Here is a 20,976-nt window from a genome sequence, read left to right as displayed (position 1 = left end):
TAGAACCAATAAAAGAAGCTAACAAATGCTCGGTGAAGCTCTGCTCGACCTGTGGACCCTGAGGCTGGGGAACATGGGACAATGAATGCAGTGACAGCTGACGGTATTTCAAGCATACCCTGGTACGGCAGCCTACTCTTCCCTTTAGTGAAACTGATGGTAAACATTAGCTTCGATGGAAATCATTGATTGTCTAAAGGAGCTCCGCCTGCCAAGACAAATTGTGGAACTGATTTTATTCACAGAGTGGACCTTAAAGTAGTGTCTGGCCAGGTGCCTGAAAATGACTAACCGTCCAGGAGTTGCGCTCAGAGGGGACTGGCATCTAGGCTGTGCGAAGGATGGACCCTGGGGGAAACTAGGCTGGAACAATCACCCTGGCTTTCATCACTGTCAGCAGCAATGTGTGGCAACCAAGACCGATTACACGAACCCAGAGGACAGGCCTCATTGGCTGGAAGGAACAAGAAGAAATACGAATGTCCTTGAGGGTTATATAGGACGCTTCTTAGAGCGCCTGCTGAGATGGGACCTGGGCAGCCACAGGACAGGTTGTGCCCACTCACTTGGGCTGTGAGCAGCTCCCCGTAGACTGCCTCCTACAGGGAGGAAGTGCAGACCCTCTGCCTATGTCTTGTGACATCTCCCATCAGACCAGCACTCTTGCCCTCTTGGAAAAGAAAAGAAGTCACTCTCTATAAAGTCGCAAGACAGGCATGGCATGTTTCTTGTGATACTTACAAGGTTTTCCACATCTGTTCGAGCCAGCACGTACGTCCTGACGTTGCTGTTCTGGTGGAGCAGAGTGTACAGGAGGAGTGTGGCTTGGTCAGACTGCTGTTCACACAGGGCTGTGTACAGACTGTTGAAGTTAATCTGGAAGGCATGTGGAATGGACGATGGGAAAGGACTGCTGTCTAAAATACAGAAAACAAGCGTGGAAACGTATAAAAAGTGCACATGAGCATTTCTGAGTGGTTTATTTACACATAATAGCTAAGGTTCTTCAAATAAGTAAACCATGGCTGATGCACTCACTAAAATTAATTCATTTTTTTAAAAAATGGGTAAAATAACAATATGCAACTTAGCTAGTATTAAAATAAAATAAAAATAAATATATGAAATACAGCAGGCCTAAACAACGACCATAAAAGTTTTATTTAAACAAAACTGAAGGATGAAGAGTGTGGCAAACTGTTCTGGCAGAGGACCGCATCGGTGGCTCATGACCATGTGTGACTATAGCTCGAAGGAAACCACACCTTCTGGCTTCCATGAATACAAGCCACTACCCACACAAGGACAAATACATACATACATATTTAAAATAAATAAAACCAATCTTTAAAAACTAAAAATTTAAAGGTAACTGACTACAAATGCTGAGAAACTTGCTAAAGTTTCTAAATAAATCATAGCTCAGACATCTTAAGAACCCGAGTGAATTAATTGATTGATTAATTAGTTTAGTTGTGTGTGTGTGTGAGAGAGAGAGAGAGGGGCAGAGGGGCAGATGCATGAGTGTGTACATACATGTGGAGGCCAGAGGAAGACTCTGGTTACCTTCCTCTCTTGCTCTCTACTATACTTTCTGAGTGAGAGTGAAGCCAGTTATTTCAGTAAGGCTAGCTAGTGAGCCCTGGATTTGCTTCCCCACCCTGCAATGCTGGGGCTACAGACACACACCTGAGCCTCCGTTCTGCACAGGTTCTGGTGTGAACTCGGCCTCTCCTGCTTTACATTAATTGCTTGTACTCACTGAGCTACCTTAACTCCTAAGTGATGCTGAATTGAAAGATAAGGGATTCATTTGTTTGACAGGGACACTTTCAAGATATCATAGCACACTTGACAGTGGCAAGATTACAGCTCACTGCTCTCATCCAGGTCCACAGTGAGGAGCAAAGGTGGAGGAGAAAGATAAGGAAAACGTGAAGTTTCAGGAGGGAAGTGTGCAAGTCTGAAGTTTCAGACAAGACGAGCACAAAGGACAAATCATCTGTCATTACTAGAGACCTTACTGCCTGCTCCAGCCTGGACAGCAGGAAGGCTGTGCTGAGGGCAAGGCCCGCCCACCAAGACTCCTACTTGTGAACATGCAAATTCACTTGAAAGGAGAGAGCTTAAACTAGAACACCACTGAAGCAGTTCTCGACTCAAAACAACCATCTAGGGAAGCGTTTCCCTAACATCAGCACAAAAGCCAAGGAAACTGCGATCCAAAGCATCCACGTTCCATCCTGAGCTGGCAGCAGAGCTTAGTCCCACTGTGCTGGGTCTGTAGGCTTGAATGAAATACTGACAGGATTGTGGTACTTATAACCATGTACTCTTGGTTCTGGAGAGGCCAGGCAAAGTATGACAGGGTTGCAGTTCCTGCAAGGAGGTCCTGAGGAGCCACTCCATGACGTTGCAGTAAGTTCTAAGTCACAATAGGAGACCCCATGTCCTAACTAGCTTTAATTATCACCTGCCAAGAGTCATCTAAGAGTAAAGTACCCAGAGACCAAGAAGTACCTAGATTAGACTGGCCTATGGGCGTGACTGTGGGGAACTGTCCTCACTACTAACTGGTGCAGAAGAGCCCAGCCCACTATGGGTAGCACCATACCTAGGCAGGTGGTTCTGGGAAGTATAAGAAAACTAGTAAGCTGTGAGCCTGGGTGAGTCAGAGTGAGCCAGAGAACAAGCTAGCACGCAGTCCTGGCTTCATGGCTCCGGTCCTGACTTTCCTTGATGATGAATTGTGACCTGAAAGGGTAGGCCAAATACACCCTTTTCTCCCCAAGTTTGTTTAGGTCAGATTGTTTTATTACAGCAACAGAACTGAACTAGAATACCCTAGAATGTTGGCCATATAAGGACTGTTGAATGTCTAGTAAGGGAAGCTGCAGGAACAGAGTGCAGAAGGCCCAAAGGACAGGTCCTGCAGGTGGCAGAGCTGGAGAGAGCAGCAGGCACTGACACAGCGACGCGAGGGTTAGTGTCTGTCTGTCTGAGAACGTTTGCTCATGACATTCCACATGGGAAGTACGTGGCTTGGACTAGACTTTGTAGGAGCTCATGGTAGGGGCTGTCTTGAGTACCAGGTGAGACTTCAACTTTAGACTTGCATACAGGGCTGGGATTGTGAGAGACTATGGGACTCGAGGAATTTTGCCATGAGCCAATGGGGAACAGAGTGGAAGGCTATGGCTTAAAATTTGTGTGTTTAGGTGCCAAGCTGACAAGGGATGGGGTTGTGATGGTCAAACTTGGTAAGACTTAGAATACCCTGAAAATAGATCTGGTCACATCTGTGAGGGGTATCTAGGTCACCTTAACCACTGGCAGATCTGGTCACATCTGTGGGGGTATCTAGGTCACCTGAACCACTGGCAGTACCTTTTGTGGGCCAGGGTCCCAGACTAAATGAAAGCACAATGAACACAAGGGACAGACAACAAGCTGAGACAAGCATTCAGCGCTCTCTACTACCTGACTGCAGATCCATCTCTCAAGCTGCTGATGCCAAAGTTCCTGCATAACAGACCAGACCCTGGGACCACATACGAGCCGGAATAAGCCCTCCTGCCTTAATCTGCTGTTTGTATGTCACAGCAAAAATACAAGTAATACAGTGAACATACAAATATAAATAATTTTTACAGGACTCAGAATGATAGCAAAGTAGAGTACCCACTTACCTATGCTATATTTGATTCCCCAGACATAAATGTGTGTTCTGTGTGTAGTCACAATATCTACACACGCCAACAGGTGGCGTGAATCAGCCGTTATACAATGTGTTTGTCTATTATCCCTCATTTAATCTTAACTTTTTTTTTTTGTTGTTTTGTTTTTCGAGACAGTGTTTCCCTGTAGTTTCTAGAGCCTGTCCTGGAACTAGCTCTTGTAGACCAGGCTGGCCTTGAACTCAGAGATCCGCCTGCCTCTGCCTCCCCAGTGCTGGGATTAAAGGCGTGCGCCACCAACGCCCGACCCCTCATTTAATCTTACAACAACTAAGTCATTATTCTGCCCAATTTTAGAAATGATGAAATAGAAGCTTGCCGAGATTAAATAAAAAATGTCACAAGTCATGGTGAGTAAACCCAGACTGACCTCTGCTTCACACTGCTTCTCACAGCAACAGCAGTGATTGGTGAATCTACACTACAGTAAAAGCTCCTTTATTTCTTAAAGAACCACCTGAGACAGATTAGAGTCTGTCTGACTCTGATGCCAGTCCTGGGAATTGCCATGCTACTGAGCGGTCTCCAAAAAGAGAATTATCACAGAAGAGGTTCCATTCTAGAGTCTCAAGCAGGGTCCAGTTGTAACTGCACATGAACCTTTGGCCTGAGTGGCAAATGCTACAACAGCAGAAACTATATGCCGCATCCTTGCTGGGTTCTATACTCTACTCTTGGTTGTTATTCATGTTAAGTGCTGGATGACGGTATATCCATACTGCAAACACCATCACTGAGGACTCTGAAATGACCAGGGTGTGGGATGAACCCAGGTCAGCTCAGCTCCAAAATGAGCTTTCTTGGCTACAAAGGGACACTGTCACCAGGGAAAAAGTATAGGAATAGAGCAGAAAACACTGGACACACAAGTTTCACGTCCTATCCACTGAACTGTTACTGGCTCGACACTGCACTACAGTTTGAACACCTGTGTCCTCCCCCAAATGTACACAAAAGCAAGCTGGGCAGTGGTGACTCACGCCTTTAATTCCAGCACTCGGGAGGCAGAAGCAGGCAGATCTCTGTGAGTTCGAGGCCAGCCTGGTCTACAACAGGACAGGTTCCAAAACTACAGAGAGACCTTGTCTCGAAAAACCACCAAAAAAAAAGGCACACAAAAGCTTCGCTGCCAGTGAAGTAGTGGGGCTTTCTGGAAGGGATTCAGGCGTGAGTGCTCTTCCCTTGCGAATGAGGAGTTAAGGCCTTTATAAAAGAGGCTTCGTGCAGCACCACCATTTAGCCTTCCATCTCTATGTAAGATACAGCATCAAGGTGTAACATTAGAACTGGCGATGGGTTAGACAACAATGAGGACACTAAGAGAGACATGCATAGATCTAATCTACATGGGAAGTAGAAAAAGACAAGATCTCCTGAGTAAATTGAGAGTCTTGGGGGAAGGCTGAAGGGGAGGGGAAAGGCAGGGAGGGGAGCATAGAAAAATGTAGAGCTCAATAAAAATCAATTAAAACAAAAAAGAACTGGAGAGGGGGCCCTCACAGACACTACACTTGCTGGGGCTTTGATCTTCTACTTCCCGGTCTCTAGCACTATACGAAATAAACTTCTGCTATTTCCCCAGACTTAAGTACTTTGTTAGAGCAGCACAAATGGATGAGGACTCTACATGTGAAATTTTCAAAAACGACAAAGGTATAACTCCTTGGCACCCCACTCCTCTGACTATGAGAAATTAGAAAAGGTCAGCAAACAAACATGGCAAAGACATCCAGATGCCTCTATGATTCTACCCAATAATTGCACTTCTTGCTCATCTTAATATTATAAGAGTGTTGGACGCACCCTGACCACCCAAGTATAGGACCCTTCCCTTCCGCATACCAACTACATCAACTTGGACAAAAAAAAAAAAGTTTATTGATTTCTGTTACAATACTTAATCGTATAAAACTTTAACCAAAATACATATTTAAAACAACCAATCATGTAGGCTTCACATGCTAATTCTTGTGCCTAACATTTAATTAAGTTCCAGCTACTTGAACTTGTCTTGATTGCCAAGTTACTTGATTGTCTCTGAAAAATGTAAATTTAATGGATATTAAAGGACCACAGAATTATTCTAAGAATTATTTGACCTCCTTGAGGAAAATGGCAGAAAATATATCCCATCTTTTTCTTATTGACACTCATCTCAAAAACCAGACAGTGATAAACAAGCTGGAGAGGACAAGCCACTGCTTACTGGAAAAAGGTTCAAAAACAGCACCACAGACCTTGCGTGTTCTTAAAGGACGTGACGGCTTGTCTGTAAGGGTTTGGTGTGTCTGGAGCATCTGTTAGGTTCACCAGCACCAGCAGAAGAAGGAGACTCTGGTTGGCCAGAGGGGAAGTAAGTTCTGGAGAGGCAGTTGTTTTGCTGCTTGCCCCGCCAAGCGTGAAGACAGTCCAGAGACCAGCTTGAAAAGAAAACACATAGTTAGGACTGCATCACCAATAATGTTGAGTTTTCTATATGTTTATGCCTAAAACTTTGAAATATATTTTTAGCTAGAAACAAAACAAGTTCATTATTTGAAGATTCTCCTCTAGACTGTCCACATCCACACCCAAACCACCAAAGAATGTATAATGCCTTACTCGTGTTTCTGTGTTGAAATGAGATATTTTGAATATATGGGTTTAAACTATCATTACAACTACTTTCACCAGTTTCTTATAATATTTAAAACATAACTACTAGACATAGTAAAACCACATGTAAATTACATCCCTGATGGACAAAGCTGCTGGGGCACTCACTCTTTCATAAGTGTACTTTACAGCTAATGGGTGTAAACTCAAAAGCCCTATTCCACCTTACTCCAGTCAGAAGAGCTACCATTAGAAAACAAGCAGCAGCAAATGGTGGCATGGACCTAGGGAGACCAGAGTTCTGTAAGCTGCTGGTGGGAATGTAATTAGTCCAGCCACCATGGGAACTGCAAGGCCAAGCTACATCACTCCCGAGTAAACACCAAAGGACTCCAAATCAATAAACCAGAGAGAGACACTCACACATCTCTTTACAGCAGTACTCAAGGGTCAAGGCAAAGAATCAATAGAAAAATGAATAAAGAAAAAGAGGTATCTTTATGTAGGTGGAGACTGCTTGTTTGTTTCCCGACCTAGAGCAGAAAAACCACACAGAAACTGCATTAATTACAACATTGTTTGGCCAAGAGCTTAAGTATATTCCTAGTTAGCCCTTACATCTTAAATTAACCCATTTCTATTAATCTGTGTATCACCACGAGGCTGTGGTCTACTGGTAAGATTCTGCCATGTCCTTCTCCTTTGACAGCTACATGGCATCTCCTTGACTCCACCTACTTTCTCTCTCTATTTCTTCCAGCATGGTTACATTCTGCCCTGCCACAGGCCAAAGCAGCTTTACTCAATATCCAATAAGAGTAACACATATACAGAAGGTAATCCCACATCATCTCCCCTTTTCAGTCTAAATAAAAAGGAAGGTTTTAACCTTAACATAGTAAAAACACATATAACAGGTATCAAGCAGGAATTACAGTTACAATATTTATATCTATCTTTTATCATAACTAAGGAAAACTATAACTATCTGTCTTCAACTCCATCAAAGACTCCAGAAGGATATAATATTACCTAAGTTAACAGGAAGTGCAATGTAAACAACTTCCAAAACTCTAGAATTGACAGAGACATCTCATTGCCTGGACAGTCACCCAAAGTTCTGTAACATTGGGGTATCCATCTTCAGCCTTCAGGCCCATAGTATCTGGCAGACTTTTCCATGAAGCAGGAAATTTGAAGATCTGTTTTGCCTTGTAATGGCAAGTTTATCAGATGCTTTCTTATGTGTCCTGCAAAATGTCTGGTAGTTCTTTCATGAAGCAGGAACACTGAAGGACTGTCTTTTCTAGGCAAAGATGGTTGGTTTGTGAATAAACACACAGAAACTGTATTAATTACATTATTTGGCCAATAGCTTAGGCATCTTTCTAGCTATGTCTTGTATCTTCAATTAACCTATTTCTATTATTCTGTACATCACCACGAGGCTGTGGCTTACTGGGTAATGTTCTGGTGTCTGTCTCCTTTGGCAGCTAAATGGCGTCTCTTCAACTCCACCTATTTTCTATATCTCTGTTAGGATTTTCCACCTAGCTTTACTCTACTAAGTCAATGCCTGAAACAGCTTCTTTAATAACCAATGGTAATAAAACATATTCATAACATACAGCTAATTATAAATAGCACCCTGCTACAAACCCTGGAACCTACAAACAACAGTGACCTTCCAGAAAGATATACCAGTGAAACAGCTGCACAAACGTACAGAAGTAACCAATCATTTTTTGAATGGCTCTAAGGACCTCTGCATGACATGAAAGCCATACTTGATATTACTAAAGTGGCAAGAACCTGAAACTAGCTAAGTCCTAGGCCTGGGGTTAAACCTAACCTTAGTATTCTGCTAAAGGAACACAACAATAAAAAGACTCCTAAGGACATACTATATGAATAGATCAGTGCCTCATTAAAACCACATCAGAGAAGCTTTTTGCACAGGCTCACAGCAGGACAATGTGCAGAGAGCAACAGGCTGTAAACAAAGGATGCTTGTTCGTTTCCTGGCCACCCATACCCAAATAATCACACAGAAACTGTATTAATTACAGCACTGTACAGCCAATGACTCGGGCATACTTCTAGCTAGCGCTTACATCTTAATTAACCCATTTCTATTCATCTGTGTATTGCCATGAGGCTGTGGCTTACTGGAAAGGTTCTGAATCCTTTTCCTTTGGCAGCTACATGGTGTCTCTTTTACTCCACCTACTTTCTCTCTATATCTCTGTTTGAATTTCCTTCCTGGCTTTACTCTGCTAAGCCATTGGCCAAAACAGCTTATTAACCAATGGTAATAAGACACATTCACAGCATACAGAGGGGAATCCCACATCAACAGACTTTAAAACATTCCATGTTAAATGGAATGTTTTCATCAGAGTCTTTCCTCTCAAGGGTCAGGTATCTATGCAGAAGAAAAAGTGGAGAGCTTTTCAGAGCCAGAGTTGATGGGTGAAGTAACTCCAAGGAAAGTATCTTCCTGAAACAATAGGACTAATGCACATATAAACTCACAGAGACTGTGGCAGAGCACACAAGACCTGCACAGATTCAAGCCAGACAGAGTCCCAGCACCAAGAGGGAAAGTGAACACTGGGTGCTACCCCAACCTAGCTTTCTGCAATTGATACCTATGGGCAAGGGGAAAATCAGCTTTGTCCAGTGGAGCGCCATTGCGTGCATCACCCAGACTCCAAAACAGACCGCAGGCTTGGGAGCAGCTGTCCAACACAACAGGATTTATTTGAGGACTTTCTGCTTCATTTGGTCATGTTTTCCCTTATTGGTCTTTTGTTCCTTTGTTTTGAGTTTTCTTTCTGTGGGGAGTTTTGGTTTTAAGGATTTTGTTTCTGTGAGGGGATGAAGAACTACTATAAAGATGGGTGGGTACAGAGATGGGGGATCTGGAAAGACTTTGGGGAAAGGAAAATTATGTTCAGAAATTTCACATTAAAATGTGGAAAATGTGGAAACAACAGAACTTAGACTGCTGGTATATCATTATGTGGGACACGGAAAACCCTCATTCAAATACCACTGAGTAAAAAAAGGCAAATCACAAAACACTTGTATGCAATAACAAGTCCCATTTGTTTTCAAACTTTGTAAGTATACATATTTGTTTATGTGAACCCTCTGGTATGGTGTGCCAGGATCAATATTGGTCATGCCAGGTCACGGAGAAGAGTGCAAATCAAGGAATCTGTAATTTAAGCAATTACGAACCAGCAAGGATGGCAGCAAGAGGAAGGAAATTCCTGGTCACCAACTCAGAAAATGTGATGCAATAGAACTGAGGATATAGTCCTACAATTTTTATTTAAACTAACAAGTTTAAAACGGAGGAAAAGAGGCAAGGAAGGGGGAAGGGGAAGATTTGGCAGATGTGGTGGAGAAAGTGATAGGAGAAAGGAATGGGTTCAGGGAGAGTGTGCTGGCTGGTCTCATGTCAACCTGACATATGAACTAGAGTCATATGAGAGGAGGGAGCCTCAACTGAGACAATGCCTCCTCCATAAGACCTGGCTGTAGGAAAGGCTGTGGGGGGCATTTTCTTTATTAGTTATTGATGGGGAGGGCCCAGCCCATTGTGGTTGGTGCCATCTGTGGGCAGGTGGTGCTGGGTTCTAAAAGAAAGCAGACTGAGGAACAAGGCAGTGAGCAGCACTCCGCCATGACCTATGCAACAGCCCTGTCTCTACATTTCTGCCCTATTTGAGTTCCTGTCCTGACCTCCTTCAGTGAGCAGTAATAAGGAAGAGTAAGTTAAATAAACTCTTTCCGGCCCATCTTGCTTTTTGGTCATGATGTTTTACCACAGCAGTGGAAATCTTAGCTAAGACAGAGGGAAAGGCAGAGAGGCTGGCTGATGATCTTGGAGGGAAAAAGTCATCAACTAGAGAGATGGCTTAGAAGTCAAGACCACTTTCTGCTCTTGCAGAGGCACTGGGTTCAGTTCATCTTCTATATGCAGACTTACAATTGTCTGTAACTCCAAAGGGTCTGACACCCTCTTCTAGCCTGCATGAACACCAGACATACACATGGTGTGAAAACATACATGCAGGCCAAAACTCTATACACATAATAAAGCTTTTTTTAAAAAATTCACCAGCAAGCTGGGTGGTGATATACCTTTTAAACCCAGCACTTGAGAGGCAGAGGCAGGCAGATCTATGAGTTCAAGGCCAACCCAGTCTACAGAGCAAGTTCCAGGATAGCCAGGGCTATAAAGAGAAACCTTGTCTCAAAACAAACAATCAAACAAAAAACCCCACTAACATGCTATATCAGTAATTCTATACTTTGTACATGCCTATGATTGTAGTTACTTATTACAATGGGCAGAAGTTACACTGTTAACAAATCCTCCTGTAAAAGAAATGAAAAATATTGTACCGCAAAATAAGCAATCTATCAATTTTATTTCTCTGAATTTGCTATGATAAGCAATTTTAATCCTTTCCACTATAAACCGTTCATTGAAGCAATCTACTATTTTCTAAGACGTTACATTTTTTAAAAATATTTATTTATTATGAATACAGTGTTCTGTCTGCATGTATGCCTGCAGGCCAGAAAAAGTTGCCAGATCTCATTATAGGTGGTGGTGAGCCACCATGTGGTTGCTGGGAATTGTACTCAGGACCTCTCAAAGAGCAGTCAGTGCTCTTAACTGCTGAGCCATCTCTCCAGCCCAAGACGTTACATTTTTAAGGAACATACAATATAAACTATCTCATATTATGCCTGTGAAGGGCTAAAGAGATGGCTCAGTGGGTAAGAGCACTTGTTCTCTCAGGACTCAGGTTTGAGTCCCTGCACCCTTATGGCAGCTCATAACTGTATGTAACTCCAGTTCCAGGAGATCAGATGCCCGCTTCTGAGATTCCCAGACAGCCAGCACATATAGGTGCACATACATTAATCTAAAACTTTTATACTGATATAAATATATATGCCATTTCTTACCAAATTGTGGCCATATGCATCACAAACTTTTAACTGTTAAAAGTCTGTAAATTACACACACACTTGCGTCATCGGCATCTGTGTGCACATGTCTGCAGGATCTCTGGAGGCCAGGAGGCATTACAGGCATTGTGGGCCGCCTGACACGGGTGCCCGGAACTAAACTCGCACTAACTGTTTAGCCAGCTCTCCAGTCCCCTCTAACTTATCCCATAATTCATTTCAGTGGTTTTAACTATTAACTTTTGAAGATTTATTCTGAAGGCAGTGCACAAAACCTACCCAAATTTCAGAAGCCTCCAGGAATGTAAAGGGAGCCCCACTTCCATTCCCAGTAAAGCCTCGGTGTCAGCAGAGAAAGCTGGGGCTCATCTGGTAGCTCCCTCCATTGACTGCAGGGAGCATTTCTGATACATAGACTGCTCCTTCGTTTTCATTAGGAAATGTTGGATAAAACTCATCAGCTAACCAACAGCTATACAGTACAAGTTTAATGTATTCTAAACTTTTCTTTGTGCAATTCATGACACAGTTGAGAAAATCAAAGCGATATAGGAAAGGACAGAGCTGTGAGATGGCTCAGTGGGCTTTTGCCCATGCTTACTACCAAGCCTGACAGACAGACAGACAGACAAATACATAAGTAAATACATACAGACAGACATACAGACAGACAGACAGACAGATATGTAGATAGAGTGATCAATATAATTTTTAAAACTTTAATAATAAAAAATTAAAAATACAGTCAGAAGCAAAAACATTTCTTTTTCTTAGAACTAGTTGTTTACCTAAAACATATCTGTGAAGTTTAGGTCACTCCCTTCCACCCAGAGTTTGTCCCAGGACTGTATGCAGGGTATTCGTCACTGTTTGTACCAGGATTGTAGGCAGAGAAAATTCAATTAGAAAATTCAATCCACAACAAAAATAACCCCAAAAGACTCTCCAAGATAAGATATAAGTGTCGTTTTCAGATTTCCCTCACAGCTGTTCATCTTTGTTATTAGGAAAAACAGAAAATTTTCCCTGAATGAACTGCACAAAGAAAATAAGTATTCTTGTTCAGGATGGCTTCTCCACACCCCTCCCCTCATCTTTCACCCTTTCAGATTGTTCCCAGGAATCTGGGAGCTTTTTATAAAGGAGAAAACACAGAAAGACACACAGATTACACACACACACACACACACACACACACCTCCCTCCCTCCCACCTCTGGTAACCTGCACTCACAGCTGTCTTTCCTCAGAGGGAGGAGGAGGCAGCTTGCCATTGCCCACATTGTCCTTTGAACTGGCCCATAGTATTGGACCACACTTCTTCCAAAAGTTCACTTTTTGTAGATCCAAGCCTCTGATCTATGACCCAAGAATCTTAATGGAATTGCATTTTCCTGTTGGCAAAAAGAAAAGAGAACGTTCTCTTTACCAGAAAAATAAAGGAAAGTGACAGTGTATTTCCTCCTGTTCCAAGGCCAAATTAAGAAAGGTGCCCAGTGTTCTTTAATTATAGTCCTTGGGTCTTGCAAATAAGCTACGAAAGTAAAATTAATCTAGCAAAAAGTAAAAAAGAATTCAAGTTAACTAAAAAAAAAAAAAAAAAACAAACAAATCTGGGCTGGAGAGATGGCTCAGCAGTTAAGCTCTGATTGCTTTACTAGGAAATCAGGGTTCACTTCTGAGCTCCCACACAGCTCACAACTGCCCGTAACTCCAGTTCCAGACCTAACACACTCTTCTGGCCTCTGTGGGTACCCCACCCCCGAGTCACACACACTCACAGACACAGAAACAAATGAAAGAAAGAAAATAAATCTTTTTTAAAGGAACCTGTTGTTGATACCATTTTTTTAATTTTTAGCTCAGATATATTTATTCTCATGAGCATGTGAAGAACACATAAAGTAGGACAAACTGAAGCTTTGGGAAGAGAATGCAATAATTGTTAAGGAAAGGGGATCTTTGAGTTAAAACATGTTTAGTTTGGCAGCTTCTGGGGAAGAGGCAGACTGCTGGCTGCCTCTGTGATCAGGAAAGAAGTGTCGTCATGAGTGAAAGCAGACAGTACCAGAGAGAAAAGGATGTGCTGACTTCACAAAGGGGCGAGAGGGACCTATGATGGGCAAATAGCAAAAGGAAGCAAGCCCCACCCACTGCAGCTCCAGCTGTGCAGCTCCACGGTGGGGGTCAAGAAAACAGACTTAACTCCAGGGGCCAGCTGGGAGACCCTGGATCTAGTTGCAGGCAGAGTTGCAACCGTGCCTTCTGGAGGTGAGGAGGCATGGGTGAGCAGACAGGAGTTCCCTCATCAGTGAGCTGTAGCTAAGTGCCATCTAGAGAGGAAATCTATTACTTAACTGAACTACCCTGAAGCCTGACAATGGAACCACCATAAATCAGAGTCCTACAGCCTCAGGTGAAAATGAGCCCTGGGATGCAGACAAAGCCTGACAAAGGTGCCTGTGGCAGGAGGGTCACAAAGAAGTGTGCAGGGAAGGTCGTCCTGCACTCGGCCTAGGCGGGTCTCTCCAGGAGGCTGACTGCGGAGTCTGAAAACCTGGAAGCTCCACAGCTAATATCCAGAAAGGAAATTAGGGCACACGAGGTTTTGAAAGTGTGAAGACAACTACAGAGAGCTGCCTGTACAGATGTCAGTGCTCTGGCTGCTTCCCTCACTTCCAACTCACCTGGAAACATCACCCACAAAGGGATATGTGGTGGCTTGAATGAGAGACGGGTCCCTCATAGTTTGGGCATTTGAGTACCTGGGACCTAGACAGACTGGATAGGATTAGGAGGTGTGGCCTCGCTGGAGGAAGAAAGTCACTGGGGGCAGACTTGATAGTTCAAACACTTGAGTCATTCTGCGCTCGCTCTCTGCTTGCTGTGTGTGGCTCAGACTGAACCCTCAGCTCTGTTTCCAGCACTCGTCATTATGCACGTCTGCTGCGCATTTCCCCACTGCGATGGCGATGGACTCTTATCTATAAGTTGCCTTGGTCATGGTGTTTTAATAAGCAACAGAAAACTAAGACAGAATTATGTACTGAGACAGGGCTATTGCTCTGACAGGCCTGACCGTATTGTTTGCTGGATGAATGTGGAAGACTCTGGCACTGTGGACTAGAAAACAGTTGAATGCTGTAAACGGAACTTAATGGCCACCCTAGTAGACTCTCAAGACAGTGGTGCTAAGAGTTATGTGGACTGTGGAGAACCAGCTCGTGAGGTTGCAGAGGGAAATAATATTAGCATTAAAGATCATTATTGTGATATTTTGGCAAAGAATGTGGTTGCTTTCTGACCTTGTCCCAAGAACTTACATTAAGCTAAATTGTAAATTTGTCTAATTTCTTTGTCAGGGACAGCCTAACACTGAGTCTGGGGCAGGGTTATTAGTAATCACTCTCATGAGGTCTACAGTGAAAAGGAGCACATGGGGCAGAAAGAAATACAAAAAATACTTTGAAGAGGAAAAATAGCACTGGAAAACTTAATACTACAGCAAAGGTTTGTGCTGAAAGAAATAAGGAGGTAAGACCAGTATGAAAATGTAGAGACCATAATTATTATTGGTCTCATTATTTAACAGCCAAAATTCAGATATAAACCAAATATACAACACAACATAAAGAATAAATAAGATGTAGAATGGTCTCAAAATGTGGTAATACATTGCAATACAAAATTAATGAACTACACTTCACACAAAATGTGGATTTTACAAATAAACAGAAGAGGAAAAAACGCAAAATGCATTCTACATGATACTTATCAATATGAAGCTCAGAGACAAAAGTAATCTGCAGTATCAGGTAAGTGGTCAAGGGAAGAACGTGGATGACAAGTTTACTATGCATGTAAAAGATGAACCCAACGCTTCGTATTTTCATTAAAAATAAGTAACTGGTTTTAGAAGTAAGGATTGTGTTTTCACATCATTAGGAAAATAGGTAAGAAAAGATTATGGATATACTAGAACATTTGATTCAACTCTGTATGTTCATTTTAAGATAATTAATAGAGCTAAATACTAATTACCTCTACTCTTGTTCATGCGTTACACTTTTATAAAGTCTTTTCCTGTTTAACATCCTTAGCTATCAGGGAAATGCAAATCAAAACGACTCTGAGAATCAAAACAACTCTCTGAGAGTCTATCTTATGCCTGTCAGAATGGCCAAGATTAATAACACAAGTGACAGCTCATGCAGAGGATGCAGAGGAAGGGGAACGCTCCTCCACTGCCGGAGCACGGAGAGCAAACTTGTACAGCCACTTTGGAAAACAATATGGCGGATTCTCAGAAAACTGGGAATCAATCTACCTCAAGACCAGCTATACCACTCTTGGGCACACACCCAAAGGATGGCCCCATTGTACCACAAGGACACTTGCTCAACTACAGCTGATTTATTCATAATAGCCACATGCCCTTCAACTGAAGAATGTATAAAGAAAACATGGTACATTTACCCAGTATAGAATTACTCAGCTGTTAAAAACAACGACATCATGAAATTTGCAGGCTGGATGGAACTAGAAAAAAAAAAAAAAACCCTGAGTGAGGTAACCCAACCCAGACCCAGAAAGACAAACATGGCATGTACTCACTCATAAGTGGATATTAGCTGTTAAGTCAATGAAATCATGCTAAAATCTACAGACCTAGAGAAGCTATGTAACATGAAGGGCTTCAAGCGAGGACACTCGGATCTCCCTGTGGGAAGGGGAAATAGAATAGACTTCATAAGTGGACTGGGGGGTGAGGGGGTGGGGAAGAGAGTACTGGAAGAGATGACTGGAAAAAGGGGCATTTGGGGATGAATTAGACACCTAATGCAATGGAAATGCCCAGAAATCTACAAAGATGACCCCAGCTAAGACTCCTAGCAATAGCGATACACAGCCTGAACTGTCTGTCTCCTGTTACCAGGCAAGACTTCCAGTGGAGGGATCAGGACACCAACCCAGTCACGTGGCCTTTGACCTACAATCTGTCCTGCTACAAGTTGTGCTGAGGTAAAAAGTGGTGAAGAAATTGTGGGAATGGCCCACCAATGAGTGGAGGCCTACATGGGGCATGTTACAGTGATGTGGCCAGTTTTCTTGAGGACTCCTAACAGTGAGAGCATGGGCTGTCTCGTGACTCTTTTGATGGCTTTTAGGACCCTAGTGTTCAAAACTGGGTTGCCTTGTCCAGCTCTAATATAAGGGGAGGTACCTAGTCTCACTGCAACTTGATCTGTCATGTTTGACTGATATCCATGGGAGGCCTACCCTTTTCTGAAAGGAAATGGAGGAGGAGGTGGTGGTGGTGGGAAGGGACTGGGAGGAGAGGAAGGAGGGATAATTGTGGCTGGGATTTAAATAAAAAATAAAAATAAGTCTTTTATACTAAGGAAAAGAAAAAATACAGTGTGTACTCCTTGTTACACGATGATGCTGATGACAGGTACGACTATCAATCACTCATTCCTCTTCCAGCCGAGGAAACCCAACAGTGTAAAGTCTCTCTCTCTCTCTCTCTCTCTCTCTCTCTCTCTCTCTCTCTCTCACACACACACACACACACACACACTCACACACACAGTGCCTGGCAGTGTCTAGACTCTTTGTTATTCTTACACACCTCTTCTGTCCTAGCTGTCTTACAGCAAAGCTGTGCCTTACAAAACCATCCAGACAGGGTCCTCTTAGAGGGTACCTCCCTTTTTCTCCATGGTCTAATCATCACACCACTACAAACTACCACCATTTTTATTACATCAAATAGAAAAATAACAAGGCTTTCAATTTGTTTTTGCAGATTAATTTTTGCATCTGAAATTCTTTATTTTTGCCAAATAAAAATCACGTTTGACTTATTTATGATTTTGCTATAAACAATTAGCACACTAGTTTCATATACTAAAAGACAAAAAGGATTAACTTTAGAAATACCAATACCCAGAATCAGTTTGGAATCTAAATTAACGTTTTTCACTGTCAAATCTTAAGCTAATTGTTTATATTAGCATTTAAACATCACTTATAAAAGAGTGCACATCAGCGGAACGCCTCCAGATGTAGTGAAGTACTCCTACCTTGCTGTTATTTTTCTGTACTGCCTCTAGGCGCTACTCTCTGATCGGGAAAACAAGTTCCATATGAGAACACTACGGACCTTTAAAGGTAAGAGGATCCCAGAGTAACTACTGTTCCCTGGATGAAAGGGATATTCTAAGAAAGGTAGCTGGAGTTTCTTCCATTATGCTCATAACAGCAAGAAGCCAGGCTCAGTTCTGGAGGGTGCTGCACTAGGTCTTAACAAAGGTAGCTGCCAAGCCATTGCTACCATAAGGCAGGAATAAGAAGAGGGCTTGAGAGGCACGGAGAACTAGGTGCTTTGAAATAAGAAGATGTGAATAGATTCTAGAAAAAGAAGATTGAAAGGAAATGAATTCAGAGGTCACCACGACACGAACAATCAGCAAAGGAAAGTAACGTGTAGTAGGTGAGAGATACAGGAACGTGAATGTGGGGCTTAGGAAAGGCCTGGAAGTGCTCATGACATTGAACACCTATCCTGAGAGCACTCAATCCAACAAGCAGGTTCACATGCAGACACTACCAGGGTGAGTGAGGAGGTCTTGTAGCTGAGGATCACAGAAGCAGAAAGCATCACCCAGGCTGACACTGGCACCCACCCTCAGTCCATCTGTCAGAAAGGCATTGCTGTATGGCACCCAGGTGCCATGAGCCAAGAGTGGGAGCCCTGCCATGCACAGGGAGGACAGGCGCTCCCAGTCTTCCTTCTCTTCCAGCATAGTGAAGCACACTGTGGCTGAGCGGGTCTGCAGTATTGCCCAGGCTTAATTAGCTCTCGCAAAAATCTACTTAAAAACAGTGGAACCACACAATGTTTCTAAAAATGCCTTACACCAAAATCAAAGACTGAAAAAGGTTAGCCACTTACGTACAAGTGAATACAGGGGCACAAGAAACAGCAGGGCTGAGCCTCTGACTATCAATGTGGGCTCCTTGACATCTTTCTCATAAGCTAAAAACAAAGAAAATATTACCAGTTCTGTTTCCTATCCATTTCCAAGCCCTGAAATAGACTTATCTGTCTTTATTAGCAAGAAACAGTCCTGCATGACAGGGCTTCTCAGGGCACATATGAAGTCACCATAATTAGCAAACAATTAAAAAGTTACCCAAATTTCTGTTAGTATTTTTATATCAAAAGATGGTTGTAACATGAGGGCCTGCTTTGTTGGGGTTTCTGTACCGCCCGGTCCCCCAGCTGTTTAGTCCCAGAGAAAATCACACAGAGAGTCTACATTAGGTTATAAACTGATTGGCCCACCAGCTCAGGCTTTGTACTAGCTCTTATAACATACATTAGCCCATTATTCTAGTATATGTTAGCCACATGGCCAGGTACCTTTTTTGGCAGGGCAGGTCACATCCTGCTTCTTCGGTGTCTGGACAGGACTGGGGAAAGAGCTTTCTCTTCCCAGAATACTCCTGTTCTCATTGTCCCACCTCTACTTCCTGTACTTCCTTCCTGGCTTCTGGCCAATCAGCAATTATTTAAAACATAATTGACAGAATACAGAATTGTCCCGCACCATTTCACCCTCTTTTTTTTTTTTTTTTTAAAGAAAACAAGAACAGGTTTTATGTGGATGCAGTCATCCACACATTGGTGCCATTCTGTAACATGGAGGCCTGCTTGCCACCCTGGCCACTGGCTAGCTTAGCCCCAAAATAATCACACAGAAAGTCTGCATTAATTATAAACTGATTGGCCCATTAGCTCAGGCTTCTTATTAACGCTTGTAACTTATATTAACCGATTATTCTTATCTATGTTAGCCAAATGGCTCAGTACCTTTTTTAGTGGGGCAGGTCACATCCTGCTTCTTCAGTGTCTGGACAGGACTGGGGGAAGAGCTTCCTTCTTCCCAGAATTCTCCTGTTCTCTTTGCCCCACCTACTTCCTGTCTAGTTGTCTGGCCTATATGTCCTGCCTGGCTACTGGCCAATAAGCATTTATTTAAAACATAATTGACAGAATACAGAATTGTCCCACACCAGATGATCTTATTGTCAACAGTACAATTTTAAATACTTTAAACTGTACATTAATCCCATGTTCTGAAAATATCAACATGCATGTCTTACATATCAACATAACAAAGCACTATAAAAATTATAAACCATTCTCTTAAATCAGAGGTTAGTTTAAAAGATTAGGTTGATGGTATAGATAATCAATAAAGCTTAAAGACCACCATACTCAAGGGACCAAGGTGGGGATAGAGAGCAGAAAGAAGGAAAGTCAAGGTGAAGATAGCAGCCAGACAGCTAATGATGACCCCCACAAACCCTCCCAGCATGGCAGGGCAAGCACTCACATCCGCGGAGGCTTCGACCTTACACAGCAGCACCCTGCAGACCTGCACTCATGTTCAGACTCTAAAGTAGGCGCTCTCTAGCACGATCCTCCCTCGATGCCCCTCCTGCTCCACAATGTGGGGCCCACCCGAGTGGGCAATCAGAACAGTGTGAAGCCCACCACACAGGAGACCTTCAGCTCCTGGCCTTCGGCAGTGCTGCATTCTGTCTGTCTGCTCCAGGGATGAACAGTTGTTTGTAGTTTAACATAGCTAGTCCCAAACTGTCGCTGCAGACTCCTTATCCACTCTTCCCCCTCCACAGAACCCCACATCCAAAGGGGTTCTGCTCTGCCCACCGTGGCACTGCAGCTGTGTTTCTTCATTTCACCTAATGAATGAATCTTACCAGGTTGTTTGCCCCTTTGTGCTTCATTCCTTCAATAAACATCTACTAAATTATCCGTGTGTAGGTCTTCTCAGATTGTTTCGTGATATAATACACTGCTGCCACTATATTCAAGATACCTCTAATTTGAAAAAAAAGTATCATACATGTATTATACATGTACGGGTGTTCAGCCTACATGTATGCCTGTGTCATGAAACTGGAGTTACAGATGAGTGTGAGCCACTGTGTGGAAGCTGAGAATCAAACACAGGCCCTTTGGAAGAGGAGTAAGCGCTCTTAAGCTCCGAGCCTTCTCTCAAGGCCCATGGTGCCAGGAACTTTGAAGGAAAAATACAGAAAGTAATGCCATTATTGCAAGCCATAGTAAGTTCCAATCTCTTCTGCAGAAAAGCTTTCCTCTCTGTGGGCAGGGCAGGGGCAGATTTGCAAGTGTGTCCCATCTGTTCCAGCCATGTACATGCCCCCTCCAGTCCCAGTATACATGGACTTTTTAAAATCTATAGCTATCAATGACCGATGGGAAGAAAGTAAGGGCAGGTTACACAGCCTGAACAACCTGAAGAACAGCAAAGAGGCCACAAATTCAAGTCCTTTCTTACTCTCCTACGAATGAATAGCACAGAAGTATGCAATGCTAATTTTACCCTATGATCCAGGCTGATCTGTATTAAATTACTGAACAAATTATAGCTTCCTGTATTTTGTTTCCATAACTCTCTAGAAAAATTATCGTTTTGCAGGAGGCCCTAACTAAGTCTCGTAGTTGAAGAAAGTAGTCAGGCTGCTGTGGAATTCACTGTATGGATGTGTACATACAGACACACGGACATCATGGGCACCTGATATTTCTGCAG

General features: G+C 42.9%; 1 protein-coding gene across 5 annotated transcripts in view; it reads right to left on the bottom strand.

Moving 5' to 3' along the window:
• Dym (dymeclin) overlaps nucleotides 1–20,976 on the bottom strand; it is a 267,246-nt gene that overhangs the window by 168,068 nt on the left and 78,202 nt on the right. For 4 of the 5 annotated variants that reach the window (XM_038330159.1, XM_038330163.1, XM_038330162.1 and 1 more), the window contains 2 exons: nucleotides 5,975–6,157; nucleotides 742–917 (listed from right to left, as the gene is read on the bottom strand). In XM_038330159.1, the coding sequence (XP_038186087.1) occupies nucleotides 742–917; nucleotides 5,975–6,157 (359 nt within the window). The remainder of the gene's footprint in view (nucleotides 1–741; nucleotides 918–5,974; nucleotides 6,158–20,976) is intronic. The other variant, XM_038330164.1, reaches the window with a different exon arrangement.

Source organism: Arvicola amphibius, chromosome 5 (genome assembly GCF_903992535.2).
Source record: "Arvicola amphibius chromosome 5, mArvAmp1.2, whole genome shotgun sequence".
Lineage (NCBI taxonomy): Eukaryota > Metazoa > Chordata > Mammalia > Rodentia > Cricetidae > Arvicola > Arvicola amphibius.
This window is presented reverse-complemented; position numbering and strand designations above follow the sequence as displayed.